Raw genomic sequence first — 23,794 nt, 5'->3', positions numbered from 1 at the left:
AAATTAGATGTATGTATTTGCAAGCAGTTATCTGATGACCTTCCTGCATCTTCACTTGAATATGTTGCTTTTGGATTAGTGCTGTGGGCGGTAGAACCTCATCTGCTCTGACTGCTCTGAGCTTCATTGCTGAGTTTCTGCAGATTTGCTGATGGTTATCAACCAGACCTAATGCTAGATGTTGATCATTCTGCATACCGAATACATCAGAGATGCATAGTGACACTGTTTTTGTGGCTCCCTGTGCAAGTGGAGATTCAAGGGCAATGAAAGGCAGAACTCCTGGCCAGAAGGACTCTTTGCCATTCCCCTGAGCTGGAGAGAAGTTAATTTCCTCCTAATTAATAACATTCTGAGGAGGTGGCAGAGGAGACACGAAGACAGTAAAGGCAGATACATCTTCAATAGCCAGCCAGCTGTGATGTCAAGAGGATTTAGGGCTGTAACAGACCAGTGAAAATCCTAATAATTCGGTTAAGAATAGGGCATACAGGACTGAAAAGTGCCGACATATACTTAACAAACGTGAGACAGGTCTTTTGGTTTTACAAAAATATTGAAACAGCCCACCACGTCCTCTGACTTTGATCATATTATGCTATTCAAAAGCAATACAGATAGGATGAAGGACATTTGGTAGGGCTAAAATATCGGTGACAAACTGAGACAAACTCAGACAAACTGACATGTCTGTGTAACTATTGTTCTTTTAAATGGTGCACTGGAGTGCTGAATGGTACAAACATCGCAACGTCTCAATTCCACACGGTAGATGGCAGTAGTGTGCATGTAAGTTGGCGGCGAAGCCTCCAGTAAACGTCATCAGAAGAAGAAGAAGAACCGGAAGTTTGTACCAAGCAGACGTTTATTGTGGGATAAAATGGCGTCTCCAAAAACTGTACCGAAAGATGCCCAGGTAAGAAAACACGATTTAAATGACAGAAATATAGCGCAAATTACGAATGCACTATGATAGAATACATTCCATTAAAATCGAGGCTAAATGTATCGCCTTGCTACTAACTAAATTATTTTAGGTACATCCCGTTTGAAATTCGTAGGGAGCCAGTTAGTTTTCTGTTATCGTTAGCCAGCTCTGTCTAGCTAGCTAACTACGGCACCTCAGCAAGAAACTAACGTAATGTTTTTTGTTGTGGAACTTAAGAGCATTATCTTTTAGTGGTTTAAGAGATATAGCATTTCTCCTAGTTTTTCTTTTTTCAACCCAATCGCAAATGTAAAGCCTTTCTGTGGGAGCTGATAGGTAACAGTCAGATAGCCTGTTAACTAGTTCAGCTGTGCTTGGCTGTTTCGATACTCGATAAAAACGGAACTCGCATAGCGTTAATTCAATGTTCTTTACAGCCTAATTGCCGACATACGCCGGCAACACGTCATTTGAAGTACTGCTCCGAAGGCTTTTTGCTAGTAAACCCAGTTGCAATTATTGTTCTTTTATTTTTGCTTTGACAGGTTATGGTGCAGATCCTGAAAGACATGGGCATTACTGAGTATGAACCGAGAGTGATCAATCAGATGCTGGAGTTCACCTACAGTAAGAAGCTACCGTATAAATTACATTGATTAAATTTCATACTTTAGTGCGTTACTGGTTATTGTTGCAACTTTGTTAATACTGCGCTTTCCTAGGGTACGTAACAACTATAATCGAAGATGCCAAAATCTATGCAACCCATGCCAAGAAGTCCAATGTGGATGCTGATGATATCAGATTAGCAATCCAGTGTAGGATGGATCAATCATTCACGTCCCCACCACCTCGAGATGTAAGTTTGAAGATTTTCACTGTAAGGTGGTATTGGGTTGTTTTTCCCCCCAGTGCAATTGTCTCAAAATGTCTGCAGTCAGATTAACACTGTGATTCACGTCCTTGCAGTTCCTGTTGGAGGTTGCCAGACAGAAGAACCAGACACCACTGCCATTAATAAAGCCCTACACTGGACCTCGCCTCCCACCTGACCGCTATTGCTTAACTGCACCTAACTACAGATTGAAGTCCCTGCAGAAAAAGGTGAGGTGTTGCCTCATCGTTTGGAGATGTCACTCATCCATGTCAAATTCAGTTAACGTGTGAAGAGGGACTTGTGCCAAATGAAGGAACAAGTGCAAAATGAACAAATTACAGAGACACAGCTTTTTTTGTCTTTTCTCTCCCAATGTTTTTGTCCTTTTCTCATTTGCTTTTTTCTTCTTGTTCTTCCCATTTTCCCATTTGTTCCATTTGTTTGTTGTGGTGATTTTTTTGCCTGGCCTTTTGTCATGCTTCAGTTGAATTACTCCCACAGTGCACCTGTCTATCACTCCTATGAAGATGGCAAGAAATGGCCCTCATCATCCTTGGAGCACTTCCGCACATTTAGTGTATAACCATGGAATCTGTCCCAGCAAGTCAGAGCAAAAAGAAATGGGCTAAAATTTGGGGAGGAAATACTAGGGCAGGAAGGTGCTTCGTGGCATGCTTCATCTGCTGAATTTGCTTTGAAGAAGCCCCTGCTGTGCCAGAGTGTGGAGTGGTGGGAGAGGAGATGGACAGATTTTTGAACGGGTTTCATGTGTGGACGACAAACTGCTGCTTTGCCCTTCAGGTATCCTCATCTGCTGGAAGAATAACGGTGCCGCGTCTGAGTGTGGGGGCTGTGTCCAGTCGGCCAAGCACCCCTACGCTTGGTGAGTGGCTCACTACAGTTGAAATTCAGTGTGTTAGCCTCTGGATGTATGTGTATTCTTGAGTCAAGATTCAATCAGAACAGACCATGCCAAACCAGTCTTGTCCCTTGTATTTTCTCACAGAAATGCTGGGCTTCTAGGAGTCATGGCATGGCTACTGTACATCTGTGAATAGCATTTGGCTGTAGTTGCTTCTGAACAGACAAGAGGTTAACTATCTTTAAACGAGTAGGGATAAACTAATAAGACCTGTAATGGATTCTCTTCACTCGTTGGATGCATTCAGATCAAAGAGTCTTTAAAAGTATAAGCCCCATTCACTCAGTTTAAGGCGGCAGTGTAGCATGGTGGCAAGGAGCAGGACTCGCAGCCAAAAAGTTGCCGGTTCAATTCCCCACTGGGGCACTGCTGTTGTACCCTTGGGCAAGGTGTTTATCCCACAGCTGCCTTGGTAAATATACAGGAGTATGTATAACATGTCAAAAAACTGTAACCTGTGTAAGTCAACCCAGAATAAAGCGTCTGCTAAATGACGGTAATGTAATGTTTCGAGCTGCAGTGGCTTTAAATGTCCCACACTCATGCCCCTCTCTTCTCCATGTGTTTTCCTCAGGCACACCCTCGGTGCAGACAGTCACCCCCAAAGTGGGGACGCCTGTGTCACTGACCGGGCAACGCTTCACCGTTCAGATCCCATCCTCACAGGCGTCCTCAGCCAAATCAGGTAAAGACTGCCCCCACCACAGCTTGAGGGTTCCCAAGGGTCCCAGTGCAGCTTTGGGGGGGGGGGGGTCATTTGGCAGCATGCATAATAGCTTTATTTCACACAGATGACATGGCTATATTCATTGATTTGAAACCTCTTTGTACGTTGTCATTGGAATAAACTTTATTGGTGTGATGTTTCAACACTGAATGCTGTGTTTTGCCACTGTAATATTATTAATAATATGTGATTCCCACAAGCTAAATCTGTCTTCTGAAAAGCAAAGATGAACTGGCCAGTATTGATAAGTAAACTTACCATTATGTTGTTCATACAGGTAGGGTGTATGTTAAGATCTTTTTGAATGCATTTTGAACTGATTAACTTATTTATTTTCCTCGCTGTTGACAATTCATCTTTCAAATATCTCAGTAAATTAAATTAAGAACTGTGTTTGTGAGTGTTGACAGCTGCATAATTCTGTTTCAAAATGTGGTCTTTCCTTTGACAGCCACACCATCTACCCCAACAGTTCAAAATGTTCTCATCAACCCCTCTCTGATTGGCTCCAAGAACATTCTCATCACAACCAACATGGTGTCCCAGAATTCAGCTGGTGACTCTAGCTCACTGAAGAGGAAGCATGAGGAGGATGACGACTATGATGCTTTATGACCTCACAAATGAGGGCCTGTTTCACCCTGTTGGAGAGCAAACATTAAGTGTAAATAGAGTAGATGTTAGTTTTGAAAAATTTCCCCACGTCCTTTGTTTTCTCCATGGAAAGTAAATAACTGTGATGCAACTGTAATATGTGAATTGCTAATTTTGTCTATAAAAAAAAAATAAAATGATTCAGTCCACCCTGAAGAGTCTGAGTAATGCTATCAAATAGGTCATGAAAGGTGTTCAGGAACATTTTTTAACCATCATGTTAATGTAAAGCAACTGTAGTATGAAATCTTTTGTAAGGAATTTACATTTATCCATGCTGTTATTTTGTATATTACATTCTGACTCTACAAGTTTTGCATAGTTCAGTGAGACGTTCACTGTCATTGCTAGTTCATGTATAGTTGAATTTTAAAGAGTTGGATTAGTTCAATTGAAAAGCAAATCAGTTTTTTGATGCCTCTACAAAGATACTTAATCTGTCATCTCATTCAGATAGATTTATTGTAAATGAATGTGTTAGACACAGTGATAATATTTCTACACCAGCCAAAGCTGTTTTTAAGCTGGCAATGAAATGGAGGATAAAAAATCACAAATGAAGCAACATTTGTCTCCACTGATGTATGTGTAGCAGTTCTCCGTCCTGCCTGTGATTGATTTTTCCATTATTTTCCATTCAAAACTATTTTAAAATGGATTTTGGCAGGTTTTCCATGTTCTTCTTGTCACTGGTATACTGAGTGCTTTCCCCCGGAACAGATACAGAAGGCACTCCTGTTCCCTGTAGAACTCTCCAGTTAAAAATACTGTAGCGCTCAGTTTCCTTTGAGTGTTTTTACTCCGATGTCACCAACAGGGGGGGTTATTTACCAGTGCGTAACCCAGTCCTGTTTCAGATTGTTCTAACAGCAATGAGCTGGATTTGACAGTTATCTGTAAAAAGGTCTGTTGTGGAAGAAATGTGATTTTCACACATAAACTGGAGGACTATCTGTGAGGATCACATGGGGCAGGTGTCGGGATTGATTAAAAAATGAAATCGGCGCACAGTGGGCTCCACCATCGCACTCCAATGTCCAGACCTGTCTGTTGGCATGGTGACAGAAGACAAGACATTGTCTCTGAGGATGTGCTGGATGGTCACCTAGCTCTTTGATTGAAATGTGTCGGTCTGTACCTCCGCCAGGCTGGGCTTGAAAGCAACACCTCAGTGTGAAGGCAGCGCAGTGGCACAATGACCCTCGCTGAGCTTTTGGCTGGTCGTCTTGCATTCACACTGAGCTGTTGGAGAGCTGTGGCAGAGTGGAGAAAAAAGACATGGAAGACACGGGTATGATGAATGTCAAAAATGTCCTTTATAAAAAAAAAAAAATGTATATACACATAAATCCTTGTCAAATTTATTAAAATCACACCAGTAACTTTGTGATGATAGCAACACTGGATAAATGTTTCATTACTTAGTTAATGAGGTATGAATTTGAAATATACCTGGCTGTGGCTTACTTTTGTTGTGTAAAATAACTGCTTGCACAAGAAAATGTGCACACAGTATTTAGACTCTTTGTTTGGTTGGTTTTAGAAGGAAAGAGTTAAACTCAAGATCAGTGTAAACGCATTTATGATATTGCACCAGATGATTCAGTGAATGATTGCAGAGATCAATAAGGGTCCCTATGGACCAGACAGATGGTAAGCCTGGAGGGTCAAAATTTAGAAACTAGATATAGAATGCTGTGGAATCAATGGTACTGTTTTATTGTGTTTTTGAACATGTGTGTGTGTGCACAGATCAATAACATTTCCACGGCTAACTGGAGAATTGCATTGTGATTTGGAGGTGGTATTGACACATGCTGTGTTTTTGCCTCTTTTGGCTGTCATAGCTCCTGTAGCAAAGACCACAAGGCAACATTTTATTTTACAAGTGCATTGAATCAGTCAAAAAAAGGCCCTTAAAATCCTTCCTCAAAATCCAGGACATTTAGCCAGTCTCAAGTCATCTCAAGCAAAAATTCGAGCATGTATCATGTAATATTTTTTATATACTTGTACAGTAACTGTGTAACACTGTCACAATATTTGTCACTTAAATACCACTGTCTCTGAAATAGGGTTACTTTAGTATGTATTATTTAGTATTTAGTATGTATTTACATTGTAGTCTGTGTACCTGTTTACTTCAGGGATTGAGAGGCTAAGGTGAATTTGTTCTGTAATCACCTGATGTTTATTTACTGCTGCCAGACAGTTTTCCTATTAATATTCTGAAACCCAGTGCTACAGTTTGAAATCTTATCATTTGCCTCTTTGCCCGTTTTCCACACAGCCTTTTCCCATAATGAAAGAGCCTTGTTTCGATTTGATTACCTGTTTGTGAGACCATCTGCTTCTTTAATTATCTGTCATACAGCCCAGAATTCTCAGTCATTTAATTATGTGAGTAATTATAGTTGAGATCACTGTTACCTCACAGAACTGAAAAGTGTGTGGCATTTCCCATTTAATTTCTACGCTTTTCTTATATCAATATAGATCAATTCCGCTATAAAAAAAGGAATTTTCGAAACCTCTTTCGATTTGACATGTATATCCTATTTAAAAAGCTAGGTGTAAATCTTTTACTTTACAAATTCGCATATCATATGTGTAAAATCTGTCACGTTTGCACACAATATCACAGTAGCGAGGTGACAAATCTGAACAGTGAATAAGACCACCTCTCTTCAGGTATGTTTTTTTCTCAATGAGGAATGACGTGTATTATTTGCCTCACAGGGAATGATGTTGCTGTTTTCCAACTGGAAGGATTTTGGATCATATGTTTTAAATTCAAGTTTTATCTTATGATTTGGACAGTCAGGTATGGTCCTAAATTAACGTCCCAATTTTTAAGAATCACCGCACAGTTACTCAATTAGTAGGCTGTCGACGGTTGAAAAAAAGCCTATCATTTTATTCCAGCTGTGCTTTTAAATCCACCTGACCGCTTGCGTGTACTCGTTGTTCCGTTTCGTTTTAGTGTTAGTATTAACTACATGTCCCGAAATCCTTGCCTGTAAACATATCATGCATTACATAAACGTCTAGGGGCGTTTTCTGATTGGCTCAGATACTGTCAATCCGAAAAGGTGCACCCAATCTGCGCTCGATCGTGTATCAAACAGGGGAAGCCATGTTATGTCCCCAGGGACATGAGATTTTTTAGGAAGCAGTAGGAAAGCGGTCTTTATCCGGAGTACAAAACAGGGCTTTTGGTTTAGAGCTTTTTCACGTACACCAGACAGAACTGAACCAATCGCCATGAGCCGTCCGTCCTCAGCGGGCGGCGGGGGCGGAGGACTTGGGGCCGGTAAAGCCGGAGGAGGCAAACACGGAGCTTCAGCGGGAGCCGCGGCTGCCGCCGCTGCTGCAGCCGCCGCGGCCGCGGCAGCAGCGGCCGCTGCCGCCGGAGTGTCAGGATCTGTGGCCGGCGCTGGCTCAGCCGCCCCGGCTGCTGCCGTTGCCCTGCCCGCTGCCGCGCTGCAGGGTCAATCGGCCGAACTAACAGCGTTGTTTGAGTGCCCCGTCTGTTTCGACTACGTCCTGCCTCCAATCTTGCAATGCCAGGCCGGGCACCTAGTTTGCAACCAGTGTCGGCAAAAGCTGAGTTGTTGCCCGACTTGTCGAGGCCCTCTTACACCGAGCATCAGAAACTTGGCGATGGAGAAAGTTGCCTCCACTCTTCCCTTTCCTTGTAAGGTAAGACCTTGCTTACGTCTAGGTTAAAAAATAAGCCATGCTGTGGTTCATTTCGCATGATGTCAAGTTGCTAGCTAGCTAGCGACTAACGTGAGTTTTTAATGAGTTATTTCAGTGTTTCTGTAAGGCACTGGGTAGCTGACTAGCTAACTAGATTGCTCACCAGCTCCCGTGTCTCAGTTTGAAGGAGTGGTGCAGAGTTCGTGCACTGGGAAACACTGCAGTGGTCCGGAGTTATGAGCAACCTAATGCTAGTTTTTGGAAAGACTGGCGACAAAAAGTTACAAATTTGAATCGAGGGGATATTGCTGTACCCCCGAACACAGCGAACCTGACGTATTTTGGTGAACATTAAGATTGACACATGGGAAATCGGACAAATGGAAGTCATTTATGTCACATCTGTTTGAGTGTAATGCTTGTGTTTTATTTCAAAGTCTTTCAAAGTTGTGCGAAGTTAAACTTTAGCCGATTCAGCAGCATCTGCCTTCACCGAAACCCGCACTAACCCGAAACTGAGGCAAATGTTCAGATGGCATGCCACGTTAATCTCGATCTGAAGGGAGATGGTGGGAGTTGGGTGTCGTGTGGCATGAACTGTTCTGTACAGTTAATGTAGGTATCTTTATCTACAGGTCCTAATTAAAGTTTAAGATTAGTCTGGCCGTGCTTCTGTTGTTGATCTTACAATGATGTGTTTAAAGGCCAAAGATCACACAAGCCAGCTAACGAGTTAGTCTTATTTATTTGGGATACTTATGAATAAGAACGACCCTACTCAGTAGTTTTTTTTTTCTTTTGATGTGGAACGGAGTATTTGAAACGATAACCCCAAAGTAACGGCCAGATATAAGTTAGGTACGGTTGAAAAGTTTTAAAATCTTAACTAGTTTTTTAATGGGATTATACCTGGTTCTTGCAATGATTAGCCTAGTTTCTTAAATCAATAGCACTGTAGCCTTTGTGGTCAATATGATTGGGGGGTAGAGACTCAGGTGTGATGGGATTAAGTGTTGAGGTTGATTTAGATCACCTGGATTAGGGCTGTGTGTTCTGATGGTTCTCCAACAGCGAGATATGGTTCTGTTTGTGTCTGTCTCTGACTCAACTGTTTCCTTTGTGGTTGAGTCTTGAGAGACGGCCTGCAGTGCGCACAGACAGACAGGCAGACTGACTGACAGACAAAAACATCCTGATTCTGATTGGCTTCACTTGTCATCACTTTGCACCGAGAGGACAGATGGCCTCCTTTCAGAGAGGCACGGGCATTGTTTCTGGACAGGGGTGGACGGGGAGGAAGTGAGTGCCTTCCCTGGCAACAGATTTGTTATGGAGCTCTGATTGCATTGATGGACCATTAAAGTTGTATTCATGCCGCACGGTGTTGCTGGCTCGTGAAAGGTGATCTCTTGCCCTCTTCTCTGGAATAGTGTTTCCACATTGGAAGCGGTGGAGGGAGGCAGCTTAATGCACTGCATTACGGAGGTTAAAAAGCTCGTAATGAGCCTTTATCCAAAGCTGAGTCATGGTGAACCATCTCTGTACGCCTTTCTGGAGCAGCAGGGCGTATGGAAAGCGGTGTCAGCGTGACGGAGTGTAGGTGAAACTGCGGCGTGGTTTGAGCAAGATGTGTGCATCAGCACATCCCTCATACCATATCTGAGATGTAAAGGATTGATCTTGTTTCATATACTCCTACTGTGTAGGCTGTGCCGTGTGGTGTAGGGTCAGTAATGGAAACGGTATTTGTGTATGAGTGATGGGGAGTGGGAACCGGTGGGCAGAAACGGTGTGGTCGGAGTTTCCCTTCAGACACTGTGTTGTGTTTGCATTTCATTGCATTACATTATTGTCATGTAGCAAACTTACATAGGTTTTTACAGTGTTACCCATTTATCCAGTTGGCTATTTATTGCGGCAATTCTGGGCTAAGTACCTTGCCCAAGGGTACAACAGCAGTGCCCCAGTGGGGAATCGAAACGGCAACCTTTTGGTTGCGAGTCCCGCTCCTTAACCACTGTGCTAGAGTGCCGTCAGTGCGGGAAGGATGTGTGGGGGAGGGAGGGTTTGTGGCCGGGGGAAAGACTGTGGCGAAGCCGACAAGTGGGCATCGTTGCAGTGTCAACGCAGGCGCCCAGCCATGTGGCAAGCGGTGTCCTCTGGCTTAGATCAGAGCACTGGGCCGTGGCAGATAGACGGTGCTGGGAGGGGCTTCTTCACAGCCCTTCTGGCAGACGCGTTAGAGAGAGCCTGTCGCTGGCTGACTGAGGGCATGGGTTCACGGTGAGGGGAGTGTGACCTCTCACTGCTGGACCCCCAGGGCACGCGCTGTAATGCCTGCTCCAGAAGGACCCATTGTCATTGGACAGCATCTGACAGCGGCCCATTCCAGGATCTACGGTGTCTAACACGCCCCCCCCCACCCCCCTTGGACAGATGTCTGACGCAGGGAAAGACTGTCCCAGTTTTGGGAGTTCCCTCAGGGCATACATCCCCGCCTCACTTTCTCCTGTCCACAGTCCTGGGATCCAGGATCCATTCCCTCATAAGTCGGGGATCCAGTGCCTCCTCCAGTCCCTCCAAAGAGGAAGGGCTCAAACACAGCCCTCAGTGATCCAGCAGCGCCTCCCCAGGCCTCTAAAGAGCGGCTTCCAGCTGCGGATTTGACCGCGCAACAGGATTAGACACGGATGCGCTCTGCCCTGAGGCTGCGCGGTTTATTTTCGTCCGCCGTCTATTTCGACGGAGCGCTCCGTGGCGCTGTCGTCACAGCGTTGGTGGCGCTAATCGCAAGATTCCGACGCCCGCCTCGCCTCCGTATCTCGCCTCCTCATCTGCGGCCACCACAGAGAGAGAGCGAGAGAGCAAGCACACGCTGGACCAGATTGCGGAGTACGGCACGACCCCTCTGGCGCAAGTCCACCTGCCCACCCCTCCATCCATCCCTCCCTCCCTCTTTCCCGCCCTCTCCGTCTCAATTATTCATCCGGAGAATTAATGGGAAACCTCGCAACATTTCGCGCCTCAGCAGTGCTAAGGACCCCCTTCAGAAGGAGCATTTCCGCGGACCGTGTTTGCCGCTTTCCGCTCCCCGGGTTTTACTGCGGGCCCCGGGCGTGACAGAGGCGAGCCCCGGCGAACGCCGTCGGCACGCGATTCATTTCACACATGAGTCGCTGTGGCAGGGTGACACGCGTGCCCTCGCGCAGCGGCTTTGCAGAGTCAGGCGTGTACGTGTTCTCCGTGTGACGGGAAGCCGACCTTCCAGGAAGCCGCTCGCCCTCCATAGCCAGGAAGAGACAGGGTGTGGCGGACACTGGGAAGTTCCCATCAGGCTGAGGATTCATCCTAATATGGGCAGTGTAGGGTGCCTCAGAGGACATAAATGAATCCCTTGGTGTTTAATGAAAAGTTTATCTCCCTTGAGGTGGGAGGGGACTGCGTAGGTCAAAGCGGTGCTGTCGTCTGTCATTGGCTGCCACGGTCCGCCCACTTCGTTAGCCAGATTTGTTCGTCACTCTTGATCTCCCTTGCATGTCAGCAGTAATGACAGATGCAGCGGTCCTCAGCTGCATGTACAGTTGAGCAATGTGCCTCTCTGCTTTGCATTCCTGCTGTTGTGAAGCTGTGAATAGCCACATAGTGGGCCCAGGTGCTGCCGAAAATGTCTGACACTGAAAAGGATCTCGGCACTTGATTACATCCAGAGAGGGAGCAGGAGTTCTTGATGGAATTCACACTTCAGAGGTGTTCAATATGGGTATGTCTGATTAATCTCACTAGTGGATTTAAAAAAAAAATTAAGGAGGAAATGCGTTTTTTTTTTTTGACTATACAGAGCTGTGTGTGTGTGTGTGTGTGAGAGAGAGAGAGAGAGAGAGAGAGAGAGCGAGCAAGAGAAAGACCCAAGAGAAAGAGTCAAGTTTATGTAAAAAAAAAAAAAAAAATAGTCAATGAAATAAAAACAAATAACTATATTCTAAATAAAACAGAAAAGCAAAGAAACTGACTAATAAATTAACAGGAAGCAAATATGCAAAATCACGCTTACACATCCAGCACAGTGTCACTCCAGTGATTGGAACTGCTGATGATGTCATCCTGTTCCAGGATGGGATTCTGACATCACAAGTGTTTTTATCTCTCCTCCATTCCACCCCTTTCAGCCCCAGCGAGCGGGAAGCTTCCCCCCCGGGACTGCAGCTTTAGCTAAATGCCACTCTGGGAATGATAGTTAGCCAGTGAATTAGACACCTGTGCTGAACGCTCCCCGTAGGATGGAGGATGGGAGTGGATACCACACACAGGGGCAGGGGGTCTGGCAGGTGTATCCTGTGTTTCAGTAGATTTTTCCCTGCATTAGGGGTAGTAGGGGTAGGGCAGTGTAGCATAGTGGTTAACGAGCAGGACGCGTTACCAATTCGATTCCCCACTGGGCCACTGCTGCTGTACCCTTGGGCAAGCTACTTAACCCAGAATTGCCTCAGTAAACATCCAATTGTATAAATGGATAACACTGTAAAAAAATTGTAATCTATGTAAGTCGCTCTGGATAAGAGCGTCTGCTAAATGACAATAATGTAATGGTAATGGAATGCATTGAACAGCTGACTCCGATCATATGTTCCTTGAGGGCCTGCAATAGGGGCACTGCAAGCATCATGCAGGTTTGTAAGAGTGAGAAGGCCAAGTCTGGATACAGCTTCAAAACTAAGAAGCCTAAAAATTATACATCAGTGTAGATACGCTTGTTAATGATAAATAAACAAGTATACGTTTGTGGCATCAGAGTTTCAAAGCTGCTGTGTTTCCTCTTTTAATAAGATGAGCAGGCCAGCTGCTTCCTGTACTAATTTATGATACCGTTCCATATTTGCATGTTACAGAGGGAAAAGGAAATTTGGCGGAACAGCTTGCAACTGCAGGGCAAATGCTTATTGTCACCCTCTTCATGCCCCTACTGCCATTCTGCCTAATTTGGTTACGCCGAGCTGGTTTGAATATTAACCGAGTCCGCCGAGCCCTTACGGGATATGGGACGAAAAATGTGGCAAAATAGAGAGTGACATTTTATTACTGCTTATGAAACTGATCTGAACTAATAAACAACTAATGAAAACCAATAACCGACACTACATCCTTTATTGCTATCCAGTGCTGAGTGTACCCCGCATGATCTGTTTAGGATGGGGAAAATCATTTTCTGCGACTCGCTAGCTTGATAACTTAAAATTTAATGCAATAAAAATTTATCCACCACTGGTGTAAATGTTCAGTTGGAATTTTGGGTAACAACATTACACTGGTGACCTTCATGAACGGTTTTAGACAGATTTCAGTTCGTTGAAACTGTAAAATCTGTTTGAGAAGACTAACAGTCATTTTCTTTGTTCCAGTCCAGAATTGAAAGGCAAATATTCTCAGCAAAGCTCTAGTCTCTGCTACTCTAGCTAGCTGATGACAGAAGACGACAGTCTGGCTGGCTATGTGACTGGCTTGTTCTTCTAGATGTTTTTTTCTAGATATCCTCTAGATTGAACCGGTAAACAAAAACACATGATCTCACTGGAGAAATGCTTGCTGGTAGAGTACATTCCTTGTTAGCGCATTACTTCCACCCTGTGCTTTGTCGCTGAAATGCACAAATGTCTTATCCAAGACAATATATGATCAACATTATTGGTTAGGTTAATTATAAACACTTCATCTCAGTTATGTGGTTTTAATAGATCATCCCAAAGGTGATAATAAAAACGGTTTTATGTCGTATGAAGAGTTCATTTAACATGGATAGCTTCAGAGCATGGCAAGTAGGTGTTTTTTTTTCATAAAGGTCATATGAAGTGGGCTGAGCTAGTGAGAGAGAGAGAGAAAGAAATAGAGAGCATTAGCACAGGGTTAGTCAGAATTGCGACTAGAATTTCATTAATGCTGATTCAGTAATTTTATGCCAAAGAGCTTGTGGGTTGGAGCCGGTCAGTAAGCTGTGGCTCTGTGACTCACACACACAAAGTCCCAATTGTTTGGGGTTTATTACATGCTAATATATTTGAATATCTTTTTTACCCCTTTGTGTGTATGTGTGTACACACAATAGCACAGAAAACTGGCAGAATGCTTGTGTTGGACTGAAGGTACCCCCCCCCCCCCCCCCCCTGTATTCCCACCCCTCCTCCCCTGCCTCTCGGCTTTTCCTCATCTTCATTTCACACTCTGAAAATCTCATCAAGTGCAGGCGCACCAAACTGTAACACATTCTGGTGTGTGCAGATCCTCTGATGTGTGTGTATTTAGAGAATGGCGGGGGGGGGCAGCTATGGAAGACTGCCAGTCCTACTCCGACCCCCTCCCCGCCTGCATTTCACACCACCTCCAGTGCAGGGTGTTAGGGCTTGGGCTAGAGCTCTTCTCCTCATGAGGTCTTAGGGGTGTACTGGAATGGAAAGGCAGAGGGCAGAACAGTACTAAAGCATCTCCTCATTTGCCTGTAGCTTCAAATATTGATCGTCCCAATGGAGTGCTATGATTTTCTGAGCCATGCATGAATATTTATATGCTTGTGTGTGTGTGTGTGTGTGTGTATGTGTCTGTGCGTGTGTTTTGATTTACTGGAATCAATTTGGAACTCATCAAGCAGTTGTTGATAGATGTGAATTTTGACAGACATGAGTTACGACAAAGAAAATTCGTGGGTCTTTGTTTTGCTGAATCAGGGTTACCGCGTCATCTCCGTCCTCTCTGTTTCGCTGGGCGCCGAGGCCCATTAATCTGCGGATGAAGCCGCTGCTTCGGTGAATCCCGATCGGTCGCCGCTTAATTGAACGGCGGAGGTTTTAAGTACCTGAGTTTCGCGCGTTTCCCCTCTCGGAGCGCACCGCACCGGCCGGCGCTTCATTGCTCATTATGGGGTCGTAATTGCTGCGTGCGCACGCCGTTTGGCCAGAGCGTGTGCGTGTTGTGTGTGTGCGGCGGCGTGCGCCAGGGATGCTGGTTTTGTCTGGAGAGCTGTGAGAGATCTCTCTCAGGCTTCCCGCGCGGCGGCTTTGACAGACTTCTGTGCAGCCTCGCTCACATGCGCGGCTCCCCCTCAATTGTAACCTCGCCTGATTGTACTGTCACTCACTGCTGAGGCTAAAAATAGACAGCCATTTACACTGTGGGGAGCTGGAGGGGTGTGCGGCTTATCTTTGTGTGGGTGCATGTGTGTCTGTGTGTGTGCGTGTGCGTGCGTGTGTGTGTGTGTGTGTGTGCATGTGTGTGGCTGAACGTGTTTTTTGGTATGTGTTTACGTGTATCTGTAGATTTTTTCTTTGTGCTTGTGTGTGCGCTTGTGAATTTGTGTGCATATGCATTTGCGTGTTTGCTTGTGTGTGCACATGTACTTGTTCCTGTTTTCATATATGTACATGTATGTGTTTGTATGTGTCTGTATGCATGTATATGTGTTTGTTCCTTTTTGTGTGTGCATGCGAGTACATATGGGTGTAAGGTTCTGTGTATGAAAAGATTGGCAGGGGAAGGAGGCAGGCATCTTAGTAGGGAGGACAGAGCTTGTTTCTCCTCTCCAGCTGTGATCGCGGAGAAGGAGGCTCTTTGCTGCGGACCCGCTTGCTTTCAGGCGCAGAGGTGTGCAGGACCGCTCAACCAAAAATCCTGTGGTGGGAGGTCAGAGCTCTCTGCGCCGCGGGGAGAGACTGAGGGGAAATCAAAGGCAGCGGCTGAACAGCAGCTGCCGCAGCACATGCCAGTGAAGCCAGCTTCCAGCACCGCCGCTAACATGACCCTTCTCTCACTCCCCCAGCTCCGCTCTCTCCCCCTCTGTGGGGACACTCACAGATGGAGGCACACGCGCCCGGGCACGTGCACACACACACACACACACACACACACACACACATAATCTCGGTTGCTCTTGGATGTTAGAGTTCAAAGTGCTGGAAGGCATTGAAAGAAAAAAGGCATGAAAGAAGAGAAGATGGCTAGTTCTGCCTGGAGGAGGAGGAGGAGGAGTCCGTGAGTCCCAACATGGCTGTCCTGCAGGAGAAAGACTGAGAATGAGAAAAGAGGAAAGGAGAAAAGGAAGGGGGGTAAGAGATGTTGGGGGGGGGGGGGGGATTCTACTCGGCTAACAAACTCCCCCCCCCCAGTCCCCCCCCCCCCCCCCTCTCTCTCTCTCTCTCTCTCTCTCTCTCTCTCTCTCCTCCCCCTGACTCCCTCCCCCTCTCCCACTCTCCTTCTCCCTCCCGGTGTTCGTTCTGTTAGTGCTGCAGTCGGAAGCTGAAGGAACGAGCTCCTGGACTGCTGCTGCCGCTCGGCTCTGCTGCTGCTCTGCTCTGCTGTGGCAGAGAGGGGGGCGCTCAGCTGACGGAGAGAGAGAGAGAGAGAGAGAGAGAGGGGCGCGCGGTCGCGGGGGAATCGTTGGTGACGGAGGGGGCCGGCGTGCGGACGGGCAGCGTGAGCGCTCGGTTCCCCGTCCGCCCGCCCGCACGCGCGCGCGTGTGACAGAGGGCTTTTCGCACAGACAGGACAGCGGCTACCGCGCCGGGGACAGAAAGTTCTTTGTTCCGCTTAGCCCGCATGCGCGTGTGCCTGTCAACATTTTGGCAGATTTCAGAGAAGCACTTAGCGTGCTTTTCCCTGTTACTGCAAATGTAGCATGGCATGTGCGTGATTGAGAAACATGTGTACAACATTTTGCGTACAGCGTCTCACTGTGTTGGACTGCAGTGGTTGCTTATTGTTCTAGCAGTGTGTGGTGTGAATAAGGGGGGGGGGGTGTTGTGAGCGGTGTTAGTCTGTGTGTTTGACTGTGTGAGGGGTCTGGAGAGAGAGAGCTGGAATTCCACTACAGATGGTCCGCGTGGCTTTGTTGTGGCAGAGAGAGGAGGGAGAGAGAGGGGAGGGAGGGCGAACGAGTTGTGTTGCAGGCTGTTTATAGTCCACACGTCTTGTATTAGGGGGGCTGGCTGGATTAACTGTGAAAGTAATCAGCAGAGTGCACTCGCTTGTCGCCGCACTCTAATCAATCTGCCACCCGCGGCTTTTCCCCCGCGGCTTTCACTCGCAGGCAGAAAACATCTGACCCCGCGCCGCGGCCGGGTCCCCTCGGGTTCCTCCGGGGCGATCGGCTCTGAGTTTCTGCGAGCTGCGAAAGACACACTTTGACATCGGGCTGGCCGTCACACTGCCGAGGAGTAACGCGCTGAGAAAGTCAGGGCAGCGATATCGCTCGCTTCTCTTTGGAGGTCGAGGAATGAAGTAGTTGGGGAATTTGGCTGGACGTCCTCCACAGCGCTGAGACGTGGTTGGGGTATGATTGTAGCGTAGGGGGGGTAATTGGCAGGTCGGGCATCGTGTCAGAGGGCTGGCTGGCGGGGTGTGAAATTCGGCATCTGTGTGAGTGTGTGTGAAAGGGCGCCCCACCGTGCCGCCCCCGAGGGGCGATGCTGTGCCCGGCCTCCTGCCTTCCGCTCCTGCGGGAGCTGTCCCAGTGGCGCTGCCTGCTGGGATGGCCACGCCCTCATGGGGCGGGGTCCGCCCGGCCCGTGTGCCACACCAAGCCGCTGCCGGGGAGTGAGGTGAGTGCCCGTCATTGGCTCACCCCCTCATTATCCATAGCACCATTACATTACATTACATTACTTGCATTTAGCAGACACTCTTACCCAGTGTCATACTGGATAAGACTTACATCAGTTACATTTGTTTTTTTTGTTTTTTTTACATTTATACATCTCCATCCATTTATGCAGCTGAGGCAATTCTGGGTTAAGTACCTTGCCAAAGGGTACAGCAGCAGTGGCCCAGCGGGGGCGGCAACCTTTCGGCTACAAGTCCTGCTCCTTAACCACTATGCTACACTGCCGCACCGCTGTTACAGCCCATCCATTGCTGTGATACATTACCATCCCGGGGGTTTAACTGTGGTTAACAGTCACTGCCCGTGTGCGGGATGCCGGCTCATTCTGTGAGAACATTTACTATCAGGGCAGAGCTTGGTGGTTTGACACCTATATTGATGTGTCCAGGTTTGACACCTACATTACCTACATCCAGTAATGCAATGTCATTTATCAAATTCAGCCGCACTCCCCTGCATTTTGACTCTCAAGCAATTTGATGGGCACCGTTCCGCTTCTCTCTCGTACTTCACAGCACCAGCGCCTGTGTGTTTTCTGTGCTTTATCGGGAGACGTAGATGGCACATCACTCCGTACTGGAAACCGTTAATGCAGAGAGTGAGAGAGGACGAGAAAGCCAGACAGTGCAGCGCTTTATCTCTCTAACCGAATTATCGGGGTCTTCTGCTTGGTGTCATTGCGTCTGAAACTTTCAGGGCAATCGTTATCGATCCGGGACGGGGCTGCATGGAGTCGGGTCTGTTTGGCACACTGACGTTAGCAGGGTCCAGGACAGGGCTCCGCTTCGGCTATCCGTGACCTGCCGCGGGGAGGAGAAATTAGACCTCCAGCATCCGGCGGCCGGATCTTTTTCAGGTTATCCGAGCTGCGGGCTCTCTCTCTGTAAACACCCCTCCTAATTACGACTCCGCATTCCCAGTAACTGGTGATGTCATGGGCAGAGAGAGCGGCGACAAGAAAGCCATGAAACGAGGGGTCCCGGGGGGTTTCCTCTCTGTCCTTTGATTGCGAGGCTGAAGAGGAAAAAGCAGCCCGCCCGCCCCCGCCGCACTGCAGCGAGCCTAGTGTGACCCGCTCGGAGTCGGGTAATAATGATCGTGTCACTTGGTGATGAGATGCCCCACGCGCGCAGCCAAACCCCCCCCGTTGCTCAGCCTCCAGGGACCAGCCGCTGAATGCCTCCCCGCACGGGCTCTCTCCCTGGCATCCTCTTTTTCACTTGACGTTTTAACTAACTGGGTCACGGTGTCCTTGCCGCCTTAATGAGAGCGGAGTTTGACGTTTGGGGCGGCTGCAATCGGCGCGTGGTGCTGGACGGATCTGGGGGAAAACATGGGCCTCACTGAGCCCAAAAGGTTCTGTGGGGGACCTCAGGTGTCTCTGCGCCTGGGTGCTCTCCGGGTCTTAGTCCTGCACTGAAATGGGGCAGAGGGCTTTCAGCCCCAAAACATGTTTGTTCTCAATGCTTGCTGCAGAGGAAGTGTAATGGGGCAGCAGTGTAGCACAGTGGTAAGAAGCTGGGCTCCCAACCAAAAGATTGCTGGTTCGATTCCCTGCCGGGACACTGCTGCTGTACCCTAGAGCAAGGTACTTAACCCATAATTGCCTCAGTAAATATCCAGCTGTATAAATGCATAGCATGTAAAGATTATAACCTCTGTAAGTCACTCTGGGTAAGAGGGTCTGTTAAATAACAGTAATGTAATGTGTAAGATGCAGTGGTTCTGAAGTAGGTCAACCTCCATGTCTCATTCGACAAAAGCCAAGGCAGGATGTTTTGTCTCAAAGGATCCCGGTGTCAGTATCGCGTTGCTCAGCCTGTCAGTCCTAATTTGGTGGAGGAGGATTTCTCCGCAGTGATGGATGCTCCTCTGTTCCTAACAGGAGGGTTAGGCTTGTTGGTAAAAAAAAAAAAAACCTTTGCTATAAATTAGATTAATAAACAGAAGTGAATTTGAAGCAGACCATGTCCTTCTCCCCAGGGTCCCGGTTACTTTACTCTAATGCATCTGAGCTGCAGCGCTAAGGTCTGAGATTCCGCGCTGGACTCTTGGAGGGGAGGCATCAATCAAATGTCATTTAGTGCAGCATCTTTCACAATGGAATTGTCATGGATTGCTCTATATGTGTGTATTGATTGAAGTATGTTTGCAAAGGCATGTTGGGAGAACACTGATGCAGTGTCCTTGTTGATCGGCATGGTAGGATTGTGCTCTTACTTCAGAGAGGGGGGGGGATAAATCCGAGCGCATATTGCACGGCATGCTTATTGCTTCCACAGGCCAGATTTTGTCGCTGGGTATCCGTTTCGTAACATGAAAGTGGGGAAGAAAAGCTTAAATTATCCCCCCCCAACAAGTGCCTCTCTTTGGCTGTTTTGCATTTCCGTAGGATTGGCTTGGTTCGGCTTCAGTGTGTGAGCTAAAAAGGGAATGCCTCCTTATCGCGACAGGCCCCCAGAGATCAGGCCGGGGCTGGATTAAGTTTTAATTAAAAAAAGAAAGGGATGAAAATTCAGCGTTCAGCGCCACAAGCAGATTTGTTAGCTCATGTGCCTCTGTCTGGGGGATTAGAATATCAACTGGTCGGTTTTTGCCCCCGTGTGTGTGTGTGTGTGTGTGTGTGTGTGTGTGAGAGAGAGCGCATGTGTGTGCGCATAGATGTGCGTGTTCATGTGTGTGCATGCATATATGTGTACGAGTGTGTGTGTGTGTGTGTGTGTGTGTCTGCGCGTGTGTGTGTGTGTGTCTGCGTGCCTCTGTGTGTGCATGCATATGAGCACATCTTTATAAGATACTTATCATACCGCTGTGAGGCAAAATTTTAGAAAAGGGCTCTGTTCTTATTGATACTTAGTGTTAAATATCCTCAACCTATTTAAAGAAGCCGCTTAATAAAATGGTACTGTCCTAATTGCGTATGGAAAGGCGTCCCTGGAGGACACGGGTTAATCACTTAGAGACCATGATCCTATATCCCCAACCCTGGGGACTCTTTACCCCCTCCCCCGGCTCCTCTGTGGGGCTGTTGGTGGAGGCTCGCTGCCTGTGTACCACTGTAACGCGGCTCTGAGGTTAAATCCAGCTCTGAGGTTAAACCCAGCACAGCTCACCTTCACACACCATCGGCAACAACTGCGCGGTGTGCAGGAAAGCCCTGTCATTCCAATTCTGTATGAGGAAACCCGTCTGACAGAGGACACGCTATTCTAAAATGAATGCTAAGGCACTTTTACATCATATGGTTTGGATCAGAGAAAAATCCAGGGATTTTAAGTGGACAGAATTTGGGGGAGGGATATACTGGCAAATTTTTGTTGTTTACCAGCTGAATAGAGCATCGATTTTGACAGTCTTGAACGTTTATAAACCATGAACCTTGTGACAATCTTGAAGATTATCTTTGTATGTCACCTGAGGACGAAGTGCTGTGCTCTTCCTCTTGACTTTTGGGCTCTTAGTGCGGTATTTCTGCGTGTCACGCTGTTGGGACCCACCGGGCCATTTGAGTGGCTAACATGGATCGATTTCAGCGGGCGACCACCGAGTTACCGCTCCGATGAATAATTAATAGAACCAATACTGAAGTTCTCCCCTCGGGGCAGTTTACTGGAGCAGAAAGGGACGTCCTCCTCACCCTTGTCCCCGCCCCCCTCCTCCCATTCTCCCCGCCCCTTGCCCTGAGTTGTCCCAGCCTTCTAGGAGCACATTTGTCCCCCTTGGCAGCGAGGTAGAAGACACCCGGGACGCTGGAAGGTTATCTTGCCTAAAATTGTAAGGGCGTACTGGAGACTATTATATCAGGAGTTCCCCAGCCCCCTCCTTCCTCTCTACCTTCCCTTATTGACCTCCATTCCACCTCCAAAAACGGGCAGGCACTCCGATGAATAGGCTTTCGATTAAATAATCCACTTAATGCTTGCAGAGTTCAGTGCCTTCTCTTTACTTCCGTCAGAGTGCTCCCTGCATGCCAATGCATGACGATGCTCCTGCTAGACATTTTAATAAGGCGCAGTCCTCCTAATGACAGCGCTTATCTGGAATATTTCCCATCTGCTTCTGGGAAATGGCATGTTGTGGTTGCGTTTGTCAAGCCGGGGCATAGTGGAGCTTTTTATAGTAACCATCAATTGATCGTTTTATTGTTGGGCTTTCAAGAATAAGCCTATTTGTGTCTTTGTACGTGATGTGTATGTTTGTGCAAATATGTAAAGTGTGTGTATGTATGTATGTGTATGATATGTGTGTATAGTATGTGAGTATGCACGTGTGTGTCAAGCTTGTGTGTGTGGTGTGCATATCTGTATGTGAAGTGTGTGTCTGTGTATGTGAAGCTTGTACGTGTGTGTGTGTGTGTGTGTATGTGTGTGTGTCTGTGCTCAGGGGAATGGGGCTTTTGGAGGTGCACAGCATGGGAAATGTATGATTCTGCAGTGGAGGAAGCTGGAAGAGCAGGTCTGTTTGACCTTCACTGGTATGTCCTGTCTAAGATAATCAAGTAGAGGGTCCTCTCCTGGAACAGTGCAATTCTTCATCTCATGATTGACCCAAGCTATTCTACCCTTCTGTCTCCACACACGCGCGCGTGCACACACGCACACACACACACACACACACACACACACACACACACACACACACACACACACACACACATATACACACACACACACACACACACACACAATGGAGGGCAATTGGATTCTTATCATCATTGTTCTTACTGTCCTCTTTATGCCTAGCTGTTTTTGAGAACATATGAATGTGCACTGAAGACCTTTGTGCTGAGGTATGACTTGCGCTCTGTTTGGGGAACAGGGTACTGTTATGAGGACAGGCTCTTTTTGGACAGGATGTTGATTATATTTCTTCCCCCCCCCCCCCCATACCCTTGACATACCTTCCCTCTCTCCTTCCAAACAACCTTTCTTTTCCTGCCCTACTCTTTCTCCTTGTCCCCCCCCCCCCCCCCCCCCCCCCGCCCCTTCTCTCTCCCTTTTCCTGCCATCCTCCGCTGTGCCCCCCCCTCCCCCTCCCTCTTTCCTGCCTGTCTCCAGTATGCCTCTGCTGGCTGTCTGCTGTCACTGCACCACAGCGAGAAGCCGGAGCACGAGGAGGTGTGTGAGTTCCGGCCCTATACCTGCCCCTGCCCCGGAGCCTCCTGCAAGTGGCAGGGCTCCCTGGAGGCAGTCATGCCCCACCTGATGCACGCCCACAAGTCCATCACCACGCTGCAGGGCGAGGACATCGTCTTCCTGGCCACGGACATCAACCTGCCGGGCGCCGTGGACTGGGTGATGATGCAGTCCTGCTTCGGCCACCACTTCATGCTGGTGCTGGAGAAGCAGGAGAAGTACGAGGGCCACCAGCAGTTCTTCGCCATCGTGCTGCTCATCGGCACGCGCAAGCAGGCGGAGAACTTCGCCTACCGCCTGGAGCTCAACGGCAACCGCCGCCGGCTCACCTGGGAGGCCACGCCGCGCTCCATCCACGACGGCGTGGCCGCCGCCATCATGAACAGCGACTGCCTGGTGTTCGACACCTCCATCGCCCACCTCTTCGCAGACAACGGCAACCTAGGCATCAACGTCACCATCTCCATGTGCTGAGCCGGGCTTGCGGCCCCCCGGCCCCCCCTCACCACGAGCTCCCGCCTCATCAGGATGCCGTTTCCCTGTACAGTAGCGTGCTCGGACGGAGAAGGAAGGAGATTAGATACATGTATTTATTTATGTATATTTCTTTTCTTTTCTGAAGACATCTTCAGAGGCTTTCTGAGGCTGGTTTGACCAAAACCCCCCACTCTCAAAACTTGAATTGAGATTTCCTCAGTCTGGCAAGGTCTGGACTGGCACACAGAAGAGGTGCTGGGAGCAGGAGAGATGAGTCTGTTGGCCCTGCTGTGCTGAACGGTGTGGGCCACACCTGAAGTGCTCAGGCAGGAGACAGACGCCGTCTCCTCACCGTTTCCTTGATCTTAGACCCGTGTCAGGAGGGTGGCGGGACCGATGCGGGCCATTCTCACGGCCCCAGTCCGGCGGCTGTGTAATGAACCTATACGCGCTCAAGGTGGCGCTGTGAGGGTCTGCAACCCTTGAGGACTTTATGAATGCACTTGGGTTGAGCTGGGGTCTGAAAGAGCCGCTGCAGCCTGGATCGGTCCGATCGGGCTCAGGCAACACGCGTTTCAGCCCGGGCGAAGATTTCATCTGCAGACTGTACCATAAAGCATGTGGTACAGTGGCATTAAGGAAAGGGGTATGCCGAGCCATCAGCTGAACGACCAGAAATTGTACCACTTTGACCCTATAAGGCTAACAAGCTAGCTGATGACTAGCATGTGT

At 47.9% G+C, this 23,794-nt stretch overlaps 2 protein-coding genes across 2 annotated transcripts; both read left to right on the top strand.

Moving 5' to 3' along the window:
* Positions 1 to 845: 845 nt before the first annotated feature.
* Positions 846 to 4,253, top strand: taf9 (TAF9 RNA polymerase II, TATA box binding protein (TBP)-associated factor). Its single transcript, XM_036525075.1, has 7 exons — positions 846 to 916; positions 1,474 to 1,555; positions 1,651 to 1,787; positions 1,898 to 2,032; positions 2,607 to 2,688; positions 3,302 to 3,412; positions 3,906 to 4,253. Exons 1-7 carry the CDS (start codon positions 881 to 883, stop codon positions 4,067 to 4,069), a joined length of 747 nt encoding a protein of 248 aa, XP_036380968.1. The 5' UTR covers positions 846 to 880; the 3' UTR covers positions 4,070 to 4,253.
* A 2,999-nt stretch (positions 4,254 to 7,252) lies between these two features.
* On the top strand, positions 7,253 to 23,731 carry siah2l (seven in absentia homolog 2 (Drosophila)-like). The gene is made up of 2 exons (XM_036524816.1): positions 7,253 to 7,810; positions 22,508 to 23,731. Exons 1-2 carry the CDS (start codon positions 7,373 to 7,375, stop codon positions 23,057 to 23,059), a joined length of 990 nt encoding a protein of 329 aa, XP_036380709.1. The 5' UTR covers positions 7,253 to 7,372; the 3' UTR covers positions 23,060 to 23,731.
* The last annotated feature ends 63 nt before the right edge of the window (positions 23,732 to 23,794 follow it).

Source organism: Megalops cyprinoides, chromosome 3, assembly GCF_013368585.1.
Source record: "Megalops cyprinoides isolate fMegCyp1 chromosome 3, fMegCyp1.pri, whole genome shotgun sequence".
Taxonomy (NCBI): domain Eukaryota; kingdom Metazoa; phylum Chordata; class Actinopteri; order Elopiformes; family Megalopidae; genus Megalops; species Megalops cyprinoides.
This window is presented reverse-complemented; position numbering and strand designations above follow the sequence as displayed.